Consider the following 19,038-nt stretch of genomic DNA (forward strand, 5'->3'; position numbering starts at 1 on the left):
CTCCTCAATTCTTCCAACTGCAGTATCACTACCTACAAGTTGTAATGTAAAAGATTTCCACGGTTTCTAGTCATTGAAACCAGTTCACACATGCATGGAATTGTTTGACAAAAGAGAAATGTGAAAATTAAAAGAAATATTTGCACTCTGTCAAACACCATGGTCATGCACATGGGGAATCAACGACCGGTTGAGTAATGGCAGTTCTAGAGGGGTACAATTGCAACTTTTTAAGTGCAACAACTTTTAAAGACATGACAAGCTACAAAGCTCCATTATCACACTGCTTTTTTTTCTTATTAGAGGGATGGTAAAGTCATTTACTGGGTTCTGCTCTACAGTCTATGGTTCTGCTCCACTCAAAGGAAACACGCCCACTCCTCCTGCCACACTAAATCAGACATGGTGCGGTGTTAGAACACCGGAGGCCTGTGTTATATTATTCCACAGGGCCTGCATCTACAAATAAATCTCTCCAGCTGACAGAGGGGTGAGTGGTCTCCAGAAGGGCTGTGGATGAAAATATTCTAGTGTACGCATCAGTCTCATGACCTGTGTAGAGCAGAATGATTTTCCTTTCACCCCTTATAATCAATTTTAATAAAAGCATCTTTTATACTGTAATAATAATGTAAACTCATTTGTAAACATTGACAAGTCCAATGTGTAACCATATTTTTAAGTGTTCATGCCAGTGAGGTAGAAAAAAGCGGATGATGGCAAAATAAATTTTCCTCAATATCATGGTCACAACCTTCATATATTGCAAATTGATTTTTAACTTTAGTCTTATAGTTATTTTTATATTTCTTAATGCTCCTTGAACGTATCATAACTATACAGTATGTACACAATCTCTATTTTGTACATCAAGGGCATCACGCAGATGTGTTGTGTTGTGTAAATTAACTCATGTATATGTTTGTATCTGTGTATAAATATATATGTACGTTTCTTTCTTGTTTCTGGAATAATTTCACTTCCATTATACGGTAGCCCCTTTACTTTATGTTTTTAAAAGTTACACATTGCTTGCTTCAGTTGAGGGTGTTGTATTATTACATATATATATTATATATAATCAATAAAAAGCATAACAATTAAATAAATAAAAATTGGAGAATTAGACATGAGGTTCTCGAAAAAAAGTTTTTATTACTTCAAAAAATAATTACAACATTTAATTTTTAGTCATATAGGATTTATTGTTAATATCTGTATCATTGCTTACTTATCAGTGCTCTGCACTGAACATAAATATAACCAGTCTCTCCATCACCATGCTCAGCACGTCAGTGTTATAGTCTTGCTACAGTATCTTGGCAGCAGTCAACAGTCTCACAGTAATCATATAATTACAATAATTAAAATGGGTAAACTGAAACAGTAAGAAATGTGGAAAAATGTCCTGTACAATATTTAACTTCTTGTTTGATGAAAATTGTATTAAGAAAACGAGGTTCCTTTGGTTCTGAGTAAATTATGTTTCCAGGGTGACCTGGTTTTGAAGCTATGGTTTAGTGTGTGTGACAGTTAGAAAGAGAGAGCACCTGAGAGGACCAGATGTTTGCCCGCCAAAATAAAATGAGGAGTCTATATGAGCAACCAACAACAAATTGTGACATAATAGTTTCTACTATGAATCAGTGTGACAATACACGTGTCATTCACTAACAGACAAAGCTTCACAAACATCTGACAGAACCATAAACTTTGGTAAATAACTACATGTATTGTTAATGCACTTTTTGAATGAACACTGGTTAGAAAAGAGTGTCAGGTGCTGATAGTCAATAGTATGAAATACATCCTTGAGTTTACTAGTAATTCATCATGCAAGTGTGCCAGGAACACTGTTGGATAAACAGCTGCAACATGTCATGCATAGATTCTTCTGCCAATGATGTACGTCATGGGAAAACATCAGATAGCAAGCAGATTGTCGTAGCTGCCAGCATGGCTGCCAGCAGTTCAATCGCAGAAAACATTAGTCATCATTATCTACAAAAGAGAGAAAGCAAAGAATCACGTTGAGACAGATAATTTATTAAAGAGGTTCATTGGTTGGAGTAGTTTCAATAAAGAGAGAATCAATGAGGCAACCAAATATTTAATGGAACAACGAGCATCACAAATGACTTAAAACCCAGAGCTGTGACCTCAGAAACATTGGGGGGGATGGATAATGTGATTATAACCGACAGACTATTTAAAACGACTGCAGTGAATGGGTTTGTTCTCTGATAGCTACCCCAGTTAAATTTCAAAATATAGCAAGTGTTACTGCAGGATGGATCCATAAGGTTCATCTTCACAGAGATAAATCCTCCGAGCAGATACTTGGCATTTGCATCAACAAGCTATTCTTCCTCTGACAGGAATAAAAATAGAACACCAAAAAATTGTCAAATAGAGACGTTCAGAGAGAAAATGTATCAGAAGATTTCTGAAGGGAAACATGTCAAACTCAAAACTTTAAGTTTTACATCCACCTTGACACAGAGCAAGACAAAGCAGACAGATAGTGTTAAAGGTGCATTTCACATTTATTTAGCCGCTTTCCAACCCGAAAGTGACACAGAAACTCAGGAGGAAAGTGTGTAGTGGAAAATGGAAATTATTTGAAAAAACATGTTATGGTGCGATTGAAATTAAATAGAAAAAGCGACACAATGGAAATGATAGAATATTAAGTATATAAAATAAGCTACTGCTCACCTTCTTGGTATGCGCCATCTGCCATCACTAGATGCAGGATGTTGGGATACAGATGCTGGTGCTCAGTTCCCAAAATGCTTAAGACCAAACTGGAGCCCAGGTCAATGTTTTCGTCTTCATCTTCATGTATAGCCTTGATCAACAAAACAACAAGACATCCATTCAATTAAGTCAGTCTTCTAAAACTCAACTTTGAAGTTGTTTGGATGACCTAAAGATTAAATATTATTTCCCTTGTATGGTCCTCTCACAACATAACAATGGGAACTTCATTTTGCTGCATTTAATTCAAAAAAGTTTGTGAAAACCATAGCAGAATTGACGACACACCAACGCCAGACACGCCTATCTAAAAAAAAAATCAATGTTTAGTATAGGTTGACGCAGCCAACATAGACAATGGCAACAGGATGCGCATATATATTATACAAATTTAGTGCTCTTCCTAAAGAAAAATATGAAACCAAATCTATCCGGAACAGCTGTAAACCATGTAAATTAACATGAACCTTGGTTCAGACCATGGTCCAGACTTTCAGGTGTGAAAACTCCCTTAGAGCGAAATAACAAATATTTTATACCTTAATCTTATTATAGGCCTCGATGAACTTCTCGAAGCCCATCTGCTGCTCCAAGTTAAAGCGAAGCTCCTCCAGTCGACTGAAGATGCTGTCATGAAGCTCAGCGTCTCCGCCCTGCTCCTCTCCACTGCCATCTGTAACGCAGCAGGATTAGTCAGTTCAGTTCTCATAACACTGTTACACTTTGGGTCTTGGAGATGCTTAGACGGCAAAGATTACCTATTTTTGGTTTAATTGTCTAATTCTAAAGGCATGAATCGTCTGTCATTAAATATTCACAATGATTCCAAGCTAAGGGAGTTTGCCATGGTTGCTGCAAAAAACTTACTATGTCAGCAAAAGTGGTAAAATCAGTTTTTTCTTGCATTGAAAGATTTAATAAATCAATTGTGAAAAATTGCATTAAAAAATAAATAAGTATAAATGTTTTTAAAAAAAAACACATTTGCAAGTCCATCATTCCTCCTACCTGATTGCCACTCCTCATTGAGCTGGCTGTTATTGCTGTGGTTCTCATCTCCCACGCCATTGGTGAGCAACTCCCCTGCCTCCACATCACCCGGACTGCCATTGGAGAATTCTTCATCCTCGTCCTCATCATCCTCCTCCTCCTCCTCTTCGCCTTCTTCTTCCTCTTCATCATCCTCATCTTCTTCGTCGTCATTATCTACAGCCATCTGATTGTTGTCCTGATCCATCTCAGCTGCTATCCTGTTAAAAAACTCCTTGTCTTGGCTCTCTGAAGGGTTTCCATTAAAGTCTCCTACTCCATCCTCTGGAGGGCCACTCATTAATTCCTCGTCTTCGTCTTCTTGCAGTAGTCTCTCCATGGAGGCCCTGATGTCCTGCAGGTCTTCATCCTCATATGCACTAGGGAACAGAGTATATTCTTATTACATACAATATAGAACATTAGGTTGCTGTATTGATAGCGTCTTTGCAAAAAAATGACCTACACAATTTTACAATGTTGTCTCTGACACATATAAAAATATTAGAATACGAGAGAGGCAAGAAATCCAACTAAATAACCCGTCGTCTTAAGACTGCAGCAACTGGCTTAGAAGTTATAGTACCCACTGAAAGCATTTAATATACCCACATTGCAACATAGAACATATAGCCATCACTGTGTATTTATGGACTGACAATATCACACAGTTGGGCCTGAGAATGTTTTTGAGATTTCATGTGTTTCTGTCTGTCTTACTCTTCAGTCTCTGACTGGTCATCATCTTTAGCCGCCTCATCCAGGTCCTCAATTTCCAGGTTGTTGTCTGGGGCAACATTAGCATTACCAGCTACTGCAGAGTCCTGCTGAGCACTGAAGAGACGACTGAGATCTGGTAGAGAGCAGGTCCGCAGCATCTGACAGCACAAAGCACACTGTGAAATATTTTGACGGCCTTAAGTGTGAAAACAAGGTAATGAGTAAATGTATAGTGTGCTTGGATCTGGTGTTGTCACACAAATGAAATGTAGAAAATGAAACTACTAAAGAACAACAAAACCCCAAAAGCACAGTGACCAAACCTGCCTCATTCATATTTTATGTTGCTCTTTATATGGATATAAGCATGTTGAGCTAGGTTCTGCAGATCTCAATGTCCTTGATGAAGGTAATGATAGATACAGGTTGATGGATGTCTTTTCTGTCCTACCAGGCCCTGGGCAGGTTCAGACCATGTGATTAATGGCACCAGCTCCATTCCATTTCCCCTCATTAATAAAGAAGACTGAAATCCTTCCTAAAATACCCTCGGCATTACACCAGGAACAGCTGCTCCCTATTACATCTAAAACAGTCATGGATATAAAATTATACCACACTGTTCTTTCCATCATTACCAAGGTAATTACCAGACAAAACTCGAATGCATTATGTTCAGACAGTGATCACCTTGGGATTGTTGGCATCAAACATGCCCGTAGAGAGTCCAATGAGGAGGGAGTTGTGGTGTTTGGTGCGCAGAGGTGAGACGGAGCGTGAGCGTGAGGCCAGAGAGGACGATGATTCATCCATAGAGGACTGGGCTGAGAGCACTGAGAGGGCAGCAGTGCGTCGGTGGGCCGGGGAGCACAACTTCGTGAACAGAGGCTCCTCGCTCTGTGGTAAACCTGAGTGAGGGAGGGAAGGGGCAGATTTAATTAGATGATAATCATGCTGAATAACAAATTATCTTTAATTCTCTAAACAATCATCTCACTTGAAGATTCTGTAGGTTTCTCCACACTCCGCTCACCCTCCTTGGTGCCTGTTGGTCTTTTACTGCCCTCTGATGGCCTATAAGTGAAATACACAAACATGTATGAAATTGTTCACAGAGACATGTTACCTTTTATAAGCTGAAAGACAATAATCTTGTTCACTTAAATACACTGGGATATTGAGCTTAAGTCATATTGGGGTCAGGGAACAATTAATATGTTTTCATTTTGTCATGAAACAAAAAAGTTCTTAATATGATAAAGATGAAAAGTCACATTTGCTGCTGGGCGTTCTGTTCCCATGCCTGCTGCACACCAGCTGGAGGACGTAAGGCCTGTTTCGGGGTGTCCTCGAGAACAACTGACTCCACGTCTGCTAGATCTGAAAGAATTTTCAGGCCAGACAGGATTGCATTGTACTAAAATATATATACTTTGAAATGAGGAAGATAGACTAAATATAAGGTTGAGTAATAACCGTGAGCCTCAGTGAGGTTGGGCGGCGGTGTCACTGTTTCGATTGTACCGGCCACAGACGTTTCCTGATGTGAGGACTCTGTTGGAGCAGAACTCTCCTTTTCAAATGCAGGGCTCAGAAGCACAGCAGATGGTGTTGGCTCAGAGGTCAACACTTCTTTAGGTGTCCTCTCCATCTCAGGTACTGCAGCCTGGTTAGACTTATCTGTAAAGAATAATCAACAGTGAGTGATTTGTATCATGACTTTCAATGAGTCTGAAAAGTACCACATCATGATGTAAATAATTCAACTGCTGTGTGTCCTCAATAATTTATATTGCATGGAACAGTCAAATGAAGAGATTAGTGATGAAATTATGACAAAACTAAAATATTGACATATCTAGTCATAAAGGGAGAGAACAAATAAACAATTTCTTGATTAAAGCTTTGAGGTTTACAAGCTTGTTTCTTTTGTATGGCACAAGAGCAAGATGTAGATGGTGAGAATATGAAAACTGAATGAAGACTAACCGAGGCAGAGAATCTCTTTTTCACAGATATAGACATTCTCCAGCTGCTGGGTGAGAGGCTGAGGCTCTGCCTCCTGAAGGAGTCGAAGCACCTGGGAGTCTGGACTCACTCTCCACATCTTCCTCTGAGCTTCCTCCTGAAGCAAATCCATCTTTATGACTTCACCCGCTGTTTGCTCTGACAGAAATAAAAAGGCCTCACTTTTTTTCTGTGCCCACTGTTCATTTTCAGAGAGATGTGCATGTCACTCAGGAGAAGCCAGCTCACCAATGGTTGTGATGTAGGTCTTTTCTAGAGTTTGTTGGGCTACAGAGAGGACAAGTGGAAGTCCTGCCTCCCACTTCTTCCTGTCTCCACCAGAGGACGGCCTTTCGTCTGGAGACACTGAGGTGTCTGGTAAGAGAGAGGTTGAAAAACTGAGCAAAACCTTTTGCAAATGCATTTATATGTTTGACTTTCATGACATAAGTTTCACTGTGGTCACATAATTTCCACAGCACAAGTATTAACATGTAGGATTACTTGTGCTATAAAGCAGAGCTAAACAAAATTTGAGGCTGTTTCAAATAAAACTTTGTCTATAAAATTACTTAAAGTTCAGTGCAACCAAAATTTTACTTTATCACAAAATAAAACAAAACAAACTCAAATAAGTGCAATTTCAGTCAGACAATTTTTTCACTGTGACCACTAAAATCAGTTAATCTTTCCGTACAAGCCAAAAAACATGTTCTGTAAGGCAATCCTGACCTTTGTTCCTCCTTGAGTCCAAGGGTAAATGTGTGTGCCACTTCTAATGAAATAACATGTTGCTAATATATCTTGTTCACAAAAACATGAGGTCACAGTTAACTTAACCTTTGACCTTGTACCACAAAAATCAAATCAGTTCAACTATGAATCCAAGTAAATGTTCTGTCCCACATTTGAAGACATTCCCTCAAGGAGAACGTAAGATCAGACAACATTATATCTTGGAAGAATAACTCACTAATCATTGTGGCAAAGGTTTGCTCTAAGGTTTGCTGAGCCACAGGAAGTATAGGCAGTTCAGCTGCATCCCACTTCTTTCGGTCTCCGTTGGAACAGGGACGACTCTTTGTGTCAGACGGGTTCTCCTGGGGAGCAGCACTTGGTTCTGCAGGGGGTGGAACCGCCTCCTTTCCCTCCTCCCCTGGACTTTGGGCTTTTAGGTTCTGGTTAAGTCGGTGCAGTATCTGCTTTTTCTCAGTCTGTTAAATGAAAAGGATTAAGTAGCATTATCTTTCTAAAAATGGCATCAGAAATCTAAGCCCACGACATTAAAGCAACGCTATGGAACTCGGTCAGCGAGTACAATATCCTGTAAGAAGAGTGTAAGTTGCAGCTTACATTGCGAGTCAGGCCCAGCAAGTTCAAAAGTGATGCTGAACAGTGGATCACTTAAAAGGACTTAGACGTCTTTAAAAAACATAATTTATCTCAAATGTAAGATCAGCAAACTTTTAAAATATCAAAAATTCTGCATAGACGTAGGTGTATTTGCTACAGCCGCAGCACCTCTGATTCAGGAAGCCGGGGTTCGTGGTAATAACCACCGTTCAGTTGTGTTTCAGTGGCTGCAGAGGGCGCTGTTGCTCAGTAAAAGTTACATAATGTTGCTTTAAGAAGTGATACACTCACCTGGATGACTGTCGCAGTCTCCAGCACAGGCAAGATTGCCTTTAGTGGAGTTATCTGACAAACACAAAATTAAAATGAATATACCCAAGCCAAGCAATACATACATACAAGAAAACATGAAAGAGGCCTGAAGGACTTTGTAAATGTATACTGACTGCTCCAACATTCTTCAGGGCAGCAGTCATGGATATGACTGGGGTGGAGGTTTTGGATGGAGGCAGGGCCGGAGTATTGGTAACTGCTTCTGGTTGAGACAGATTAGGCTGTGGAAGAGGACTGTCGGAGGTAGGTGAGACTGCTACTGCTGCCGCCGCCGCTACGTTCCCTGCTGCCATGCCAACCTTCAACCCCCGAACTACAAGCTTCCACAACACACAATACCCATCATTAGATTATACTTGCACCAGTAAGGCTAAGTAATGTTACTGACAGAGGAATGTTAGCTTGAAACAAAAAAATGAATGAGCTTACATGGTCCTGCCAAGCTCTCTTCTCTCTCTCATATGCCTCCCTCCTCTTCTTCTCCAGTTGCTCCTTCAGAACAGCAGCACGGGCATTTGCTTGGGCCTGTCAGGTACATATAAACATACATAATGATGTATACTGAGAGCGTAGGTATGGGTGACATGGGCAGCTAACCAAGATGGCCTCATGCTGGTGACGGCAAAGGGCACTCACAAAAAAAAGAGGAACATTAACATTGGCTCGATCAGTTTTCTATCGCTTATTTTCATGTCATGTCACGTTAATGATATCATGGCACAGTGTGTGTCAATTAACCTTGTCAGATTGGACATCCTGTTTCCAGTTTGTAAGCATCGAGCAGAGAAGCTAAGGTCTAACACACTTAAAGGGAGATGGGGAGGGTTGGGAAAGGGGGAGCAGGGGAATCTATCAAATAGCGCACTTCTAACTTTGTACAATACTGATGCAATTAGTAAAATCAGTCACAAGAAGAGTCCGACTGATCCTCCTGCTCTTCTGTATCTGCTCTCAGTGACACATCAAGCAGGAGAGGTGAAACTCTTCTTGGACGTCACATCCCAGTTGTATAGAAATGGAAATCCATGGTAATTATTCTCAACTTTGCCAGTGTTAAAACATAACTCAGAAAATATAACTAAATATTTAATAATTACTAACTTAAATGTTTTACTTTGTGTGGCTCATACTCAAACTGAACCAATACTACTAAATTAATTTATTATGCATAAAAGCAATTGGCTATAGTCACAGGGCACCTCACCACTACATGGACTCCGGCACTCTCATTCACTGAAATGAATCCAAATCTGTTGACTTGAAAGGCGTCTTTGAAGAGTTCACACACAGCCACTGCAAATCCTACACCGATTTGGCTCCAATCTGGGGCTTTTGTCTGGAATTTCTTTTCACTTTCTTTAACACTGCGAGATAAGTCGTTTTACGTACAACATTTTCCTTGATTTCTCAGAAAATCATTCATGGATCTTGATGAAGAAAATATTGAACATTTAGGAATGAATGTGTGCAATTTGGTGCAGATAAAAATAAAAATCTGGATCTATTGAATTGAAATGTGGTTTCAAAAGGAGAGTGTTGGACCTTGGCGAAGGTATGCGGTCTCTGACTGCAATTCCTTCTCTTAATGAAAATAAATCTGAAATATTTTGAAAATAAATATAGTTAAATAAATAAAAATAGTATATTATAAAATATAAAAGTTTTAAGTTCCTCAAAGACTAACCTTTAAGGCCTCTATCTTCTTTCTCCTGAGCTCTGCCTCCTCACTGGATTCCTGGCTATCTGAACCATCACTGTCATACTGAAACAAACAACAACAACCGCCATAAGCCACAATGTCACAATGTCACAATCTCAGAGAAAAACAGTAAACACTTTTGTGGAAGGTATTCTAAGAATCTAAGAGACGATCATTGTACCTTCTCTCCTCTGAGTTGAGCTTTGATCTGCTGACGCTCATTGAAATTCAGCAGGCGGATCTGCCTCAGTTTCTTCAAGTACTCCTGACAACAAATACAAGAGTGTTACAAACTGTGTGGTATAAACACTTACACAGACACTGAGTAGGATGCAGCATTGATATCTGCAGTCACATTCAAAAAAAATTTAAAAAGCATACACGGGTAGCACTTCTAGAAAGTGAAGGCTTCATTCAACACTTATGATGTTAGCATCTGCCTGTTAACAGACCATTCAACCAGGCAGAATAGTTGTGCAGTTGTCAGTGCAATAAAGATGCTTACACTTGTGTATTCCATTCAAAGCAAAAAACATGTGAGACACTGAAAAGCTGAGGTGGAGAGGTTATTCAAAATAGGACCAAACACACAACAAACAAAAACAATGGTATTCATTGTTTATCGTTGTGAAGATTAACAGCCATTAAATGGTAAAACTAAAAACAGTCAAACACTTCACATTGGACAAACAGTTTACATTGGACAGAGGAACACCACACATAATGGAAGAAGCTGGCATGGGTCTGAGCTGCTGGTTTGAATTAAGGGCGTGCTTGAGGGATTTTAGTGCACACATACGAGACGTGCCGGTCAGACGTGCCATGAGTGAGGCAAAGTGTGATGTTGGGCATTCGAGCTAGGGCTCCTACCTCCTCTTCTTTGTTGGCTCTGGGTCTCCTGCACTGAGCCGAACCAGCCCGGCTTCCATAGAGTGCGGCCAGGTTTTGCCGGGTGCCCTGTTTACCATTTAATTTAACCACATTTTAGAAAGGACGTAGGCCTCACATCCAACTGTAACAACAGTCATGAGTTGGGGCCAGGATATATTTAAAGCTGCATTAATCAAGGGTTTCATATTAATACATGTTAAGACAGTGAGGCCACTCGTTATGATGAACCCACAGAATTATCTGTGATGCGTTTTAGCCTATTCAGCTTATGGTCTACAAATTTATCATTTGGTTCAGTCTAACCACTTTCATCAATACTGTTTCCAGGAAAACATTGATACACAGACTGTGTGTTACATGTCAAGCACCAAACAGCAAACATCTATCTATCCATTACCTATCTAATTAAAGAAATATCTGTTCATGTCTGTTCATCTTATCAGCTTTTCACTTGGCATGTGTTAGGTTAAACAGTGAACAGCTCTTTTTGCAGCAGCGTTGGTGCAGCTTCAGGGATCTGTGGACCTAGTCCAGGAGCAGGCCTTCACTTCAGAATGATAATAGTGTAATTTGTCCCACTTTAACGGATTCAAAAGACCAAAAGGACAGACAGGAGTGTAAATTACACTTGACATCTAGAATAAGTGAAGTCACCTTTATGAGTATACATGTGCAGAAGGGATTTCATCAGGTAGTAAACTTGTTACAACCCCTGGTGTTACAGATTAAACAGGACATTTAAAAAGAAAAGACTTACGCAAGAAGTTGTGTCCAATGTTTAATTACCCAGACTTTTAAAGTCCACTTTTGCTTCATTGTAAAGGATGCAGCGCTCTACACTGGAAAAATCTAAATCCCCTGTTGGCTCGGTCACTACTTAGTCAGTGTCAGACAGGAGAATGTAACTCTGCTGTTGCATCAAGCAGACATTTTCCCTTTATAACTGCAGCATCAGCAGACTACGTATTGATAACTAGTAATGTGGGCGATGCCACTCAAAAATGAACCAAACAAGTTTTATGTGGCCGCTGGGTAAGTTATAGAATCAGAATGTGCCTGATCAGCGTAGAACACCAGTGGAACACCAGGCTACAGCAGCAACCCTATTTGAGCAGGCAGTATATTCTACAACTAGGCGGCAGAAAAGCTCTGAAACAAACAGTTCACTTGTCTTATCTAATGATAAGATTGAGGTTCTTTCACTTCTTATACAGTCTGTTTTAAGGCATTGCCATTATGAACACCAGGCAAGCAAATTACCATAGACTTAGATAGCTTCATGGTTCTTGAACTATAGCATAAAAGTGGCTAATCCTCACTGCAATTCACACAGCATTGCGTTATTTGATTCAGTGTTAATACTGGAATTAATGCTTATTGGAGCTCTTGAATTCCTATTATTTGAAAGAGATACATCAACACACACAGTTTGTGAAAGGTCATAGTCGACAACATGGAAAAGGGTTGATATATCAATAAAATAAATGTTACACTCAATGTGGTTACCCTTAACATTCCAGTGTAAGTCCCACTACGTACCAGTTGTCCTTCAGCACGGACTTTGTTGAGCATAGCTTCTCTCTTCCGCTGTAAAAACTCCTCAACCTGATTAGCACGGCCAGGAGCCACCTGACCACGCTGCCTGAAAATAGAATAAGACACTTAGTACTACACATTTATATGCGATGACAACAGATGTGTAGTGTTATTTACTGATTAGAGAGAGGCTACTTGACCGACCTACTGAAACGAGCTTGTACAGAAACGAACTGCAATCTCTGAAGTTCTCTCTTGATTGCATCGTGGTTTAAGAGATGGGCAGGGCTGCTGGGCAGCACTGGTCCAGCTGCAGCAGGTACACTTCTTACATACACAAACAGATAACCCTGTTAATACGATGATTTTTACTTCATAACATGTCTGATAAAGGAAGACGCGCGATCTCACCGAATGGGACTGCCCGGTGTTGCCGAGGATGCCTCCCTACCAATGTCTTTAGGCCGAGGTTTAGACATTTGATCCAGAGCAGCGTGGTAGGCTTCATAAGGACTTTTGCTCAGCACAGAGCATGGGACAGGGGCGCCAACACCTGCAGCCCTGTTTCTACCACCTACAAAACACTGAGATTGCAGGAGAAAGTGTTGTGAGCAAGAAGTGTGTATGCTGTACTTAAATGTAAAAGAAGGATATCTTGTAGAAGATCTTTGTATTATTAAACATAAATAGGGGTCCAGTACCTTCCTCTCTGGGCTGCTACCTCCACTAGAACTCAGAACGTGCTTCCAGCCCTGTTCTCTGGCTTGGTTTATACGATTGATCTGTAAAAGATCACTGTTTCATAGACCCCGTTCAGAACTGGGATTAACATGCTTCCTGAGTGATCCAATCACAAGTGGTCAGCACTAAGTACAGGTCAGAACAAACCCTTATATATCCTGAATGCGTCCTGAGATCTAATTACTCACACCACATTTTTTTCACTGTGTGAAACACCAAGGTGTTCTGGGCCACACATTAAGGATAGCCTACTCAGCTGTCGCCTCTAACCTGCAACAGTTTCAAGGAATCAAACATATTACTGTGCTAGTCAGAGCGCATAGATAGATTTGTTTGTAGCCACAATATTAACACTGACCGACAAATGATGATTGATGCTTTTTTCCCCAAAAGTCAAAATCTTTCCTGATGGCAGAGCTGTCGCATTTCTGTTCATTCAGACCCTCCCGCTGGGTCTCTTTCTCTCTGTCTCTGTCTCTGTCTCTGTCTCTGTCTCTGTCTCTGTCTCTGTCTCTGTCTCTGTCTCTGTCTCTGTCTCTCCCTCTCCCTCTCTCTCAAACCCACACACACACCAACATTGTCATTGGACACATTTGTTAACTCAGACTGGGTTAAAACCACAAAATTAATTCAAACACAAATAACGCAAGTGTTTAAGGTACGAACAGACAAACTTAGAGTTGACCACTTGTGATGGGATCTCTCAGGATGGATGTTAACACCAAATCTGAAAAGGGCCTTAGTACATTGACCCTTGCAAAGCTTATCACTGTGGTGACTCGATTTACTGCATAAAAGAACAAATTCTTTAAAAATATAGGAAGAGATGTTGAATATGCCTTGTACGCTTCAAGGTCTTCTGCACAATTTAGATTACTACCTACTAGTAGATGTCAGCAGGTGTTAGATGCCACCAGCTGATGTTAGGGACATAACTTCACAGTTGTGCACATCATCAAGTGTTTTGGGCTTGTAATCAATGATACAGGCCAAACGTGAAGGTACGCTGAGGCTAAAGCTAAATCTGACTGTGGCTACTGGCTTGTATGGCAGTACTATGAAAACCATGTGGCCCGTTTGGTAGATCAAACATCATTTCATCCTTGCCTTTTTAAACTGAACACTTTCCCTTTTTTGAACAAGATGGAGAATATCCCTTTTAATAATAACAATATATGTCTTCACTCACCTTTTCCTTTTCATATCTCTTCATTTGTTCTGCTTTATACAGGAACATCTGGAGATGACACAGATAACAGAGACAACTGAAAGTGGGAAAATAATTACAGACTTTAAATATGGACTCAACACTGTGCTCACCTGCTCTCTCTGTTTCCTTTCTTTCTCAATCAGCTCCATCTTCTTCTTTCTGATCCCTTCCTGCAATGTGAGGAAAAAGCATGTCAATCAAAAACAACGGTATCTTTAAGAAACCCACTTTGAGGTAAGAGGAGGAGAACAGCTCTGTCACTGGGCAGACGGGTGAGGAGGGAAAGGTCAGTTAAAAGAGAAATCAAGCAGAACATTTCAAATAGAGCCGGGGGATGAAAACGGGATCAAGCACAATGAGAGAGGGGAAACAAAAAATCCTGATAGGAAGACACACATTTTAATGTGTGTGGAATTGGGAAAAGAAAAAGGAGGGGAATCCAACAGTAAATACAAGTTACGTGGGGCTCTCAGCTGTACCTCTTGTTTTTTCCTCTCTTCCTTGTCCTCTCTTCTTTGGGAGGGTGCTGGGAGAGGGGCCTGAGCAACATATGACACCGGGGTTCAGAGGTTGCCAACACACAATGATGTTAAGACAGACACTCACACACACAGATGGGAGAGGCCTCCAACATGCCAGAATATGAGCTCAATGTCAAACACAGCTTTTTTAAACACACAGCAAAAAAACAACAACAAAACAGGAGTGAAGCTAAAAGATCCGAGCAACTTGTCATCAACTTCTACTGCCTACTGACCGGTTTATGTTTAACAGCTGGTTTCCTCTCTGCTGGCTTTTTGGCTGCATCTGACAACTTCTTCGCAGTTAAAGGCACTCCGTATTTGGCGGCTGGTTTGGTGATCTTCTGGGCTGGAGTGAGTGGTATGGACCCAGCGGCAGAACGCCAGGCTGCTCATACAAGTGAAAAAAAACAGCAGAGACTGTGTGTGACCATGCTGACTAACAATAATAATAATAACTTCATTTGTATAGCACTTATCTGAACAAGGTTACAAAGTGCTTCACACAAACGTCCATGGCAAAAATTCAAATGAATACACTTTTAAAGCTCTAAATCTTCAACAAATACCTCTCATAAGAGTACTTTAGTATATTGAGTAATTCAGTTGTCCCACACACACTTTTTTTTTTAAATAAATTTTAGTCCATTTAAAAGATCCTTGAATTATATAAAACATACAGTGGGTCTAAGTTTGAAAAAGTATCCTCACATTTCAAATTCAGCTGCAGTGTTTACTTACCCGGTGCTCCCTGCAACACGCCCACTTTAGGCTGCTTGAGAAGGAGATTGTGGCGGAATTCCTGAGCAATGAGCTGGAATCAGTAGAGAATTCAATTAAAATGCATTTACAGCCTAGATGAGGTGAAATTCTGAATCAAACAACAAGTTTTACCTGTGGTGTGAGGAATCTCTCTATCCTACAGGACAAGTAAGGTTTGTCGAGGACAGTGCTGACTGACGGTCTTTCTCTGGGGTTGCGTTTAAACAGCTGTGCCAAGAGAGAGCGGAGTTCTTGGGAGTAGTGAATAGACACAGGAGGGTATGAGCCGCGAATGATCTTCAGGACTAGGTTCTTCATGTTGCCAGCCTCAAACTGTGAAGAGCAGTATGAAGATATCACTGAGGGAATCCTAGTATTCATACTGTGTGAAGTAATGGTGTGATTACAAATTTAACACAGAAACACATATTTGATAATAAAGCACTCAAGACTGATGACACATTTTTTGAAACTTAGCTTGTCAACCCTTAAACATACAGAATATAAGGAAGAAACTAAAATCAGTATGTGAGAGAACACTTTATTTAGGTAACCAGTCACACACGGAATACTTACTGCATGCTTAAGAGTGCACATTTCATACAGGACACACCCTAGGGCCCAAATATCACTGCAGATGGAGGGAGAGTAGGGAAAGTAAGAGGAGAGAGCATATAAATGGATTGTGCAGGGGAAAAGTTCAGGGGGAAGGTTAACAGTACATCCATTCATTAATGTATCAGTCGTTTGCAATTCCGAGGAGAAATGAATTGATTGCTGAGAAAACTCCACATTGAACATTGAGTTGTAGGTTCATTAAATTAATTGGCTGTAACTAAAGTGGATAAGATTACGCACACATGTTAAAAGAAAATCAATACTCGCTTGCTGTTGCAGATATACACAGGCAGGTTCACTCGATAAAGCAGAGACATGACACCTTTACATCGCCCAGGAGCCACTGACTCTAACTCACTAACATTAACTCATGCATGACTCATTGTTCAATGGGGGAAAGTGCTTGTTCTCAGGATAACAATTACATATCCATTTACACCACATATGCTACAAATACAACAAAGTGGTCCACAGCATCAAGTTATTACCTTTTGTTGTTGTATGGTTTATTTTCGCAAATCTCTGGTGATAGGTAATATGGTGTTCCTATACATGTCCTTGCCAGCTCTACAGTGCTGAAAATGAGAAGAGAATGAAAAGCAAATTGTTGGATAATTAAATATTCACGAATCTTGGCTTTATAGGGATCTGCTAATCTATTTGATGACATAGGTACAAACCTATTTAGAACCCTTGCTATTCCAAAGTCCCCAAGTTGTACAGTCCCATCCTTTGTTAAAAAAATATTCTGTGAAGAAACAGATTTTGATGATAAATGACAAATAATTGCATGTAATCACTGAGGAAGGATCATGTGGTGCATAGAGCAATACCTGTGATTTGATGTCCCTGTGCAGTATTTTACGATCATGAACATGCTTCAGTGCCAGGCAAATCTGCACAAACCAGTCCATGATCTAGGCAAAGGAAGAAATGGTAAAACATATTACACAGTATCAACTTTCCCTGTCTGTTAACATTTGCAAATCTAATGACAACTAAGGTAAATTACAGAAGCATAAAAATAGTCTAAATAGATGTCAAAGACTGTTGAGTATGGAAATCTAGAATAGCATCGGTTAAGATGCAATATCAATGCGATGTACATGATGAACCCATTCTCAGCCTGTCATCTAGTACGTCTAGGAAGCTCATAGTAGTCTCAAAAAGGGAATGGCGTACTTGATCTTCTGAGAACAGTACTCCTTTCTGAGAGTTGATCTTCCTGAAGAGGTCTCCGCCCTCACAGTAGTCCATCACAATAAACAGACAGCCATTTTCTGAAAAGTGTACAATTCAGAGCCAAGTAATATTATACTCATTGTATTGAGTGCATTGGGAAATAAGTGCAGAGGATCATCTCTGTGGTTCTTTCTTGTTGTTGCGAAGATCTTAAGTGATTTATTTATTCATGTGAATACCTTCAAAAGAATCCTTATACTGGACAATGTTGGGGTGACTCATTTTGGCAAGAACAGCGACTTCTTTTCGAGATTCCTGCCTCTCTCTGTTTGGCATCTGTCAAAGTTAAAACGGAAACAGGATGGATGAAGGAGCTTGGTAGTGAAAGGGAGCTCATGTTAATGGTTTCATGTAAAGCTTGTGAAATAATGGACATAAAACTTACTCCAGATATGCCAATCTCCTTGATGACATACTGGTGTCCATCCTCTTTTGATTTGACAAGGAGGGCTTTTCCAAATGAGCCTTCCCCGATTTTCTTCAGCTTTTCGTACTTGTCCATGTTACTGGAATGAGGGGCGCCTCGTGCTGGGTCTGCAGAGAGATGAAGATATCTATGTATTTGAAATGGTACGGTTCTATCACTTAGCTGCAGTAGTTTTGTAAAAGGCAATAATTTCAGATTGTCAGATTTAGCTTCAGCGTACCCTCAGGTTCGGCTTTTAACGTTATTGTGATTAAAAGAACCGAAACACGTTGTACAACTAAAGGTTAATATTTTCAACAACCACCTTGACAGAGCTTAAATATGATGGTAACACAACTCTTGCCGGTCTCCCCTCTTGTCTTCTCCCTTCACCCCAACCGGTGGAGGCAGATGAGTCTGGTTCTGCTGGTTGATGATTTCTCTCTACAGTCGCCAAAGTACTTTCTCATTGTTGGAACCTAACCCTAACCCTTAAAATGGAACTGAAATGAAACCTTTTCCTTTTTTACCATAGATATTTTGAAGCACTTTGTAACCATGTTTAGATAAGTGCTATACAAGGAAAGTTATCATTATCCTTGTTTTTATATTATATTGTTGTTGTTGTTGTTGTTGTTGTTGTTGTTGTTGTTAAGTTCAGACATGTCGCTGGTGTTCCCTCCCCATCGAGCTGCCCTGTCACACAGAGCAGGGGGTTTTCTCTCCGGCTGTGATGCTGGGACACAACACACAGTACCGCGGGTAGCAACATTGCTAACGGTACCGTGGCCGCACGGAGAGAGCAGACCGCCGTACATTAAATACACACACCGGAAGTAGACGACACGCAGACTGCTGACATTAGCGAGGCTCACGTGGTAGCAGCGGATACAAGTATTTATGTGTCTGGTACTTTTCTTACCATTAGTCTGTTTCGCTGCTGTGTCAGAGCTGCTGGGACCTGCTGCCGCTCATCGCGCTCTCAACCTAACCCAGCTCTCTTTTGCTGCATTCCCATTGGCCGTCTTCCTATTTCTCGACCGCGCATTGGTTCATACAGCTGTCGGTCAACTTCCGTGGTGAATAAGGGGCCTAGTCAGTGTGGACGTTTCTCTTACCATGGCAACCGTATAGCAACCACAGGTCGATTGCGGAAGTATGGCGACGGTGACAGCCATAGATTTATAGTGACAGCGAGCTGAACCACGTC

At 40.5% G+C, this 19,038-nt stretch overlaps 1 protein-coding gene across 2 annotated transcripts; it reads right to left on the reverse strand.

The window, feature by feature from the left end:
* Positions 1 to 1,135: 1,135 nt before the first annotated feature.
* On the reverse strand, positions 1,136 to 18,815 carry nek1 (NIMA-related kinase 1). Of its 2 annotated transcripts, XM_061078384.1 has the most exons (36): positions 18,751 to 18,815; positions 17,808 to 17,956; positions 17,602 to 17,698; positions 17,363 to 17,460; positions 17,014 to 17,097; positions 16,861 to 16,928; positions 16,669 to 16,755; positions 16,139 to 16,193; positions 15,695 to 15,895; positions 15,542 to 15,614; positions 15,037 to 15,188; positions 14,759 to 14,818; positions 14,390 to 14,449; positions 14,259 to 14,306; positions 13,030 to 13,110; positions 12,740 to 12,912; positions 12,533 to 12,655; positions 12,332 to 12,434; positions 10,772 to 10,858; positions 10,083 to 10,166; positions 9,887 to 9,964; positions 8,632 to 8,727; positions 8,316 to 8,522; positions 8,161 to 8,214; positions 7,490 to 7,730; positions 6,766 to 6,891; positions 6,499 to 6,675; positions 5,986 to 6,189; positions 5,784 to 5,889; positions 5,507 to 5,583; positions 5,200 to 5,417; positions 4,510 to 4,667; positions 3,769 to 4,169; positions 3,300 to 3,433; positions 2,719 to 2,851; positions 1,136 to 2,001 (listed from the first exon to the last, which is right to left on the reverse strand). In XM_061078384.1, exons 2-36 carry the CDS (start codon positions 17,922 to 17,924, stop codon positions 1,988 to 1,990), a joined length of 4,275 nt encoding a protein of 1,424 aa, XP_060934367.1. In that variant the 5' UTR covers positions 17,925 to 17,956; positions 18,751 to 18,815; the 3' UTR covers positions 1,136 to 1,987. The 2 variants fall into 2 exon arrangements, with proteins under 2 accessions (XP_060934367.1, XP_060934368.1); XM_061078385.1 differs by lacking the exon at positions 10,772 to 10,858.
* Between the last annotated feature and the right edge of the window lie 223 nt (positions 18,816 to 19,038).

The sequence above is a fragment of the Limanda limanda genome, chromosome 9, assembly GCF_963576545.1.
Source record: "Limanda limanda chromosome 9, fLimLim1.1, whole genome shotgun sequence".
Classification (NCBI taxonomy): Eukaryota; Metazoa; Chordata; class Actinopteri; order Pleuronectiformes; family Pleuronectidae; genus Limanda; species Limanda limanda.